A 5,630-nucleotide genomic window follows, 5' to 3' on the forward strand; every position below is an offset into this window, starting at 1 on the left:
ATTTTTAGTTGTCCAGATAATTTCTTTCTATTTTTTTTAGTAGAGACGGGGTCTCGCTCTTGCTCAGGCTAATCTCGAACTCCTGACCTTGAGTGATCCTCCCACCTCGGCCTCCCAGAGTGCTAGGATTACAGGCATGAGCCACCATGCGCCCGGCCCAGAGTTCTTTTTAACAAAGTTGATCCACATTGAATAAGAGTTTGGGGACTTATGTGAGCCCTAGATTAGAGACTGCAGTGCATCATAGAAGAGAAAGTAGCAGCAGCACTCCTTAAAGTAATACTAATAACTGGCATTCAGTGAACATTTACTGTGTGCCAGGCTTTATGTCTTTATGTACATTCTCTTTTTCTTGTTGATATACTTCTCTTATATAACATAGACATCTGAAAAATGTATACCTTAGCTTAATGTGTTGCTTGAAAGTGACATTCTTTTTTTTGAGACAGAGTCTCACTGTCTTGCCTTGGTAGAGTGCAGTGGTGTCATCATAGCTCACTGCAACCTCAAACACCTGGGCTCAAGGGATCCTCCTGTCTCAGCCTCCCAAGTAGCTGGGACTATAGTTGCCCACCATGACGCCCAGCTAATTTTTGTATTTTTAGTAGAGACAGGGTCTCACTTTTGCTCAGGCTGTCTCAAACTCCTGAGATCAAGTGATCCTCTTGCCTCGGGCTCTCAGAGTGTTAGAATTACAGGGTGAGCCACTGCACCCAGCCAAAAGTAAATGTTCTTGTCACTACTACCCAAGTCAAGTTTTGTTAGTTTTTGCCCTATGTATTTTGAAGCTATGTTATTAGGTGCAAAAATAATTAGGATTGCTCTCTCATTATAAAATGTTGCAAGAAGTGATCTATGCTAAGATCTAAAGAGTCCTTCCTTTGCTATTTTTGTCTTTGACGATACCGTTCCCGAAAATGAAGTTTGTTGCTAGAATGTGCCCTTTTTGTGGGCACGTAAATAATGGCTGCTCAGTCAAGGTAGGAAGATAGGATTTCCTGCAGTAGCAAATTCTCTACATCCCTTCTCTCAGCAGCCATCCCTCCATATATCACGTCAAGGAGGCGATGTAGGACCACGTCTAAGTGGGTGGACTTTGAATTCAGACAGATCAACACTTACGTGCTGTGTGACTTGGGCAACTCACTTAACCTCTCTTTAAGCCTTCATTTTCTTTTCTATGAAAAGAACATTAGGAGTACAATGGCTACTTTATCGGTCCTGTGGCTATATGAGGATTAAATGAAAATACCTGGGCGGAGTACACGATACAATGCTTGGCATATAGTAAACATCCAATAAATGTTAAGTAATACTATATTACTACTGTCTTGTTCTGTGACCTCACTTGAATTGAAGCTCAGTTTAATATACTTTGTGTGTATTAAATCCTCCAACCAAGAGCCAATGATTGTACAGTGCAGTGTGCGGATACTAACTGACCCTGATTCCACGAGGCCTTTCTCTTTCTTACAGCGCAGGTGTGCGTTGGAGTCATGGTGGTGTGGATCATATACAACTATTGGTTCCTTTACATCCCTTATTTGACATGGCTTTACTTTGACTGGTATACCCCAGAGCAAGGAGGCAGGAGATCCAGCTGGGTCAGAAATTGGACTGTCTGGAAGTACTTTAAGGACTATTTTCCAATTCATGTGAGTAGAATTGTTTTATAAAGTTATTGTATTATTTTGAGTTGGGAGAAGAGTGGAAATTTGTTTTCGTCACATGTATCTCAAGCTTTTTCCATTTCAGAAGGAAGTCTTTGGTCTGTTTTGTGCTGCTTTAACAAAATACCAGAGACTGGGTAATTTATATAGAAAGGAAATTTATTTTTTCCAGTTCTAGAAGCTGGAAGGGCCAATATTAAGTTGTTGGCATCTGGTAGAGCCTTCTTGCTGCATCATCCAGTAGCAGAAGGTGGGAGGGCAAGAAAGGGTGAGAGAGGGCAGAACTCATCTTTCCGGAAGGATCCCAGTCCTGAGGTGACGGGCCCACTCCTGTGATGATGGCATTAATCCGTTCAGTCTGCCTTCCTGGCCTAACTGCCTCTCATGAGGCCCCACCTCCCAACACTGTTGCATTTTAACACATACTTCTGGGGGGACACATTCAACCATAGCAAGGATAAAGCCTGCAATGTGGTTCAAGTTACTAAATGAATTCTGAGCTGAATTTCCAAAATTTAGAAGGATGTGTGTCTGAAAGGATCTAGGATCGCAAGACAGTTCAGAAATTTGCAAACAGCTCCAACCCAGGACACTAAAACAAGTCACATTCTCCATTTCTTCTTGACATAAAAACTAATTCTTTTGTTTTTCATTTGAAACTAATAAGAGAACTTTTTTTTTATCACAATATGAATGCACTATAGCTCATCAAAACTCAGGATTTGGATCCGAGTCATAACTATATATTTGGGTTTCACCCTCACGGAGTACTTGTGGCTGGAGCCTTTGGAAATTTTTGTACAAATTATTCAGACTTCAAGAAGCTGTTTCCTGGCTTTACTGAGTATCTTCATGTGAACCCGTTTTGGTTCCAGTGTCCTCTCTTCCGAGAATATCTGATGACTACTGGTAAGTGATGGCAGGTCACTGTTTCCACAGTGCTTTAGGGTGGCAACAACACATAAAACATTCCCTCCCAGACCCGCCTGGGTTTATAGTCTCTTAGAGTAAAACGCCGTGTCCTCATCCCTATCTGGCACTTCATATGTAAGTGCCAGGAAGATGTAGACTGTGTCTTTTTCTCTGTTCCATCCCAAGTATCTAGCAGGGTTCCTGGAACACAGAAATGTATAATATTAATAAATACTAACTCAGTGAAAGAATAAATTAATGAATGCATTTTGTATATCCAGATATGGAAGAAAAAAATCATGAATCAAATAAGTGATAAATCACATCCTTCGAGAAGCACTTTGCATGCTTTGATGAATATTAGAAATGGAAAATATCCTCCATGTGTCTTGAAGTAATGGTAGTGACATAAACGAAACATATTCAACTTGGTGTCTTTTTCTTCCCGGGTTAAATATAACTTGGTTTGGAAATAAGAGGCCATTCTACTCTGCTACTCTAAACCAGTGGATTACCCTTTGATTAGTGAAACCATAATTCTACAAGTTCTGGGAATAAAATTAATGTGAAATGCTATACAGATTGTGTACAGGCTAAGCTTTTGTTGATAGTTCTCACTTCAACTTAGGAGGCCCAATTTGGTTTTCCAACTTAGCCAACTTATTGATGAACCATGAACTACATACAGTTACTTAAAAAGTGCTTTATATTTACAAGCATTGCATAGATTAATTATTGTTTTTGCACTTCTTAGATATAAAGAAAAGTAGATAGACTCTTTTGAAGACTTTTAATTTCAGTATCAATAAGTGGCATAGTCATAGAATTTTTCATTCTGGCATTCTCCCAGATTTTTATTACTTCCGATTAAATTTCTCAAGTCACTATCATCATTATATATCTGGTAGGAAGTCACTCAGCACTAAAGGACCAGGATCCATGGCTGAGTTTTCTGGTCCTGTGTCATTTTCTGGACCCATCAAAAGAACTCAGTCCAGCCTGGGCTAGAAGACACACTAGAGGGCGCACTAAACCCTCCAAACTACCAAAAGATCTGGCGTCAGCCCTCCAGAGGTGCACTGTCCCCCGCTTTACTACCAAAGGGGGGAAAAATCCCTTCTCTTCCTTGTTTTGCATACATTAGGTTAGAGTTTTATAAAAGGAAGAAAATTAAGGGGAAATTTTAAACATTTCAGAAAAACCACAGAAATCTATTTGCAATATACTGTTTGCTGATTGGTGGTATAGCCTCAGGTGAGTTTAAGTAGTGGAGTTGGCAGGTGTGGCAAATTCATGGCACAAGACCTGTGGGTACCTCCCTCTCTGTACCACGTCAGACACAAATACTCCATCTTAGATTGTTTCTCCATATAGTGTCCCAGTCACTTCTATTTACTAGAGTAGGCATTTGAGATGAAAACTGTCTGCCATCACTGGTTTAAGACATCGTTAATTCATTTCCTTCGCTACAGCCTGAAAGTTTAATAAGAATACTCAAACTTGTAGCCAGTGGAGGGTTAGACTGTCGTTGTCTCTAAGTCTAGAGGGTTCTCAATGCCTCCCAGAACCAGCTTCCTAGGACAGCCCTTGGTCTGAGCCCACACCTGTAATCTGCATCTGCCTTAGTGGCAAGTCTTTCTGGGTGTAAAATACTGACAGATGTATGCCCCAGACCTCATGTAGTAAGGAACTGGTAAGTCTTCAGAGGTCCTTTCTGACAGCTGTCAGTTTTGCTCTTACCCATGAGGTTTCTGTGGCTGTAAGTTTTTAAAAATCCCACCTCCAGCCCATTCCTCTTGATGCATTTTGGTGTGTCTGTACTCACCAGATGTCAGCTGGAGTAGACAGTGTTTCAGGGCTCATGTTCCTTTGTGTCTACTCATTAAGGTTGGGAAGGTAGCGGGGATCATATCACAACAGTCTTACATACCATGCAGGGGACTTTAGATTTTATCTTGTAGATAAGCTACAGGAAACTTGTGAGGGATTTTGAGCAAAGGAAGGACTGCTTGGGTTTTTCATGTCAGAAAGATTTTAGGCAGCAACATGGAGAGAGGTAGTGAGGAGGTGAGCCTGGACACGGTGATGATGGAAGGGGCCTGTTGAGTGATCAAGGGAGAGGAGACAAGGGCTAAACTAGCACAGTGGCTGTGATGATGGACATATAGAAGAGGAGATCAAAATGAAAAATATTTGATAGAGTCAACAAGACTTAGTGATTGATTCATCCTCATGAAGACAGCAACTGTATTTTGTCATTATTATCAGCATCTAGCACAGCATCTGGCTTGTAGCAGGTACTCAGTGAATGCTTTTGAATGAATGAATGAATGACCAGTCAACGTGGTGGCTAAGAGAGAGCTTGAGTGACTGGATAGATGATGGGCCCATTCACCTTGATAGGTAATGTTGGAAGAGGAACCACTTGGGATAGAATTGAATGCCTTGGATTTGTAGATGGAGTTTGAGGTATCTTTGAGGGAGAGATGTCCATTGGGCCATTGGAGATGTGAGCCTTTAACTTCAGGAGAAAGATCTCCCAGGATATGGATTTTGGAGAACTCAACACACATAGTTGGTAGTTGAATCTATGGATATAGATGAGATTGGAGGGCAAGAGGGATATTGAAGGAGCCCTAAGAAATCTTAGCATTTCAGGATGGCCTGAAGACAGGGAACCTGAGGAGGAACTTAGAACTGTCCAGAGGCAAGTTAGGAGAGTCAGGTGTCTAGAAGTCCAAGAGACCCTCATTCCAGTGGAAGAGATGCATCTACCTCTCACTCAGGTGCATGCAGAGCAGAATGGCACATTTTGAACTCAGTGAAAATTCAAACCCATGTAGGCAGGGTCAGGTTCTTTACCCACTAATCCACCACCCTCTGCCTCTTCTCTTAAGAAAGTGCTTGGTCATTCAGAATCCTGTTATAATTTTACATTCCCTCAATAATAGAAACCCACAGCACAATTAATTAGCTTATAAGTTCCTTCAAGAGTTGAAGTATGCTTTGTCTTTAAAAAGCCTGTCTAACACATTCTGTTATGACTGA

At 41.2% G+C, this 5,630-nt stretch overlaps 1 protein-coding gene across 1 annotated transcript in view; it reads left to right on the forward strand.

The window, feature by feature from the left end:
• Window positions 1-5,630, forward strand: part of MOGAT1 (monoacylglycerol O-acyltransferase 1) — a 40,765-nt gene that overhangs the window by 18,113 nt on the left and 17,022 nt on the right. The window contains exons 2-3 of the mRNA XM_012642599.1: window positions 1,477-1,655; window positions 2,375-2,579. Of these exons, the coding sequence (XP_012498053.1) occupies window positions 1,477-1,655; window positions 2,375-2,579 (384 nt within the window). The remainder of the gene's footprint in view (window positions 1-1,476; window positions 1,656-2,374; window positions 2,580-5,630) is intronic.

The sequence above is a fragment of the Propithecus coquereli genome, unplaced genomic scaffold (genome assembly GCF_000956105.1).
Source record: "Propithecus coquereli isolate 6110/MARCELLA unplaced genomic scaffold, Pcoq_1.0 Scaffold18, whole genome shotgun sequence".
Classification (NCBI taxonomy): Eukaryota; Metazoa; Chordata; class Mammalia; order Primates; family Indriidae; genus Propithecus; species Propithecus coquereli.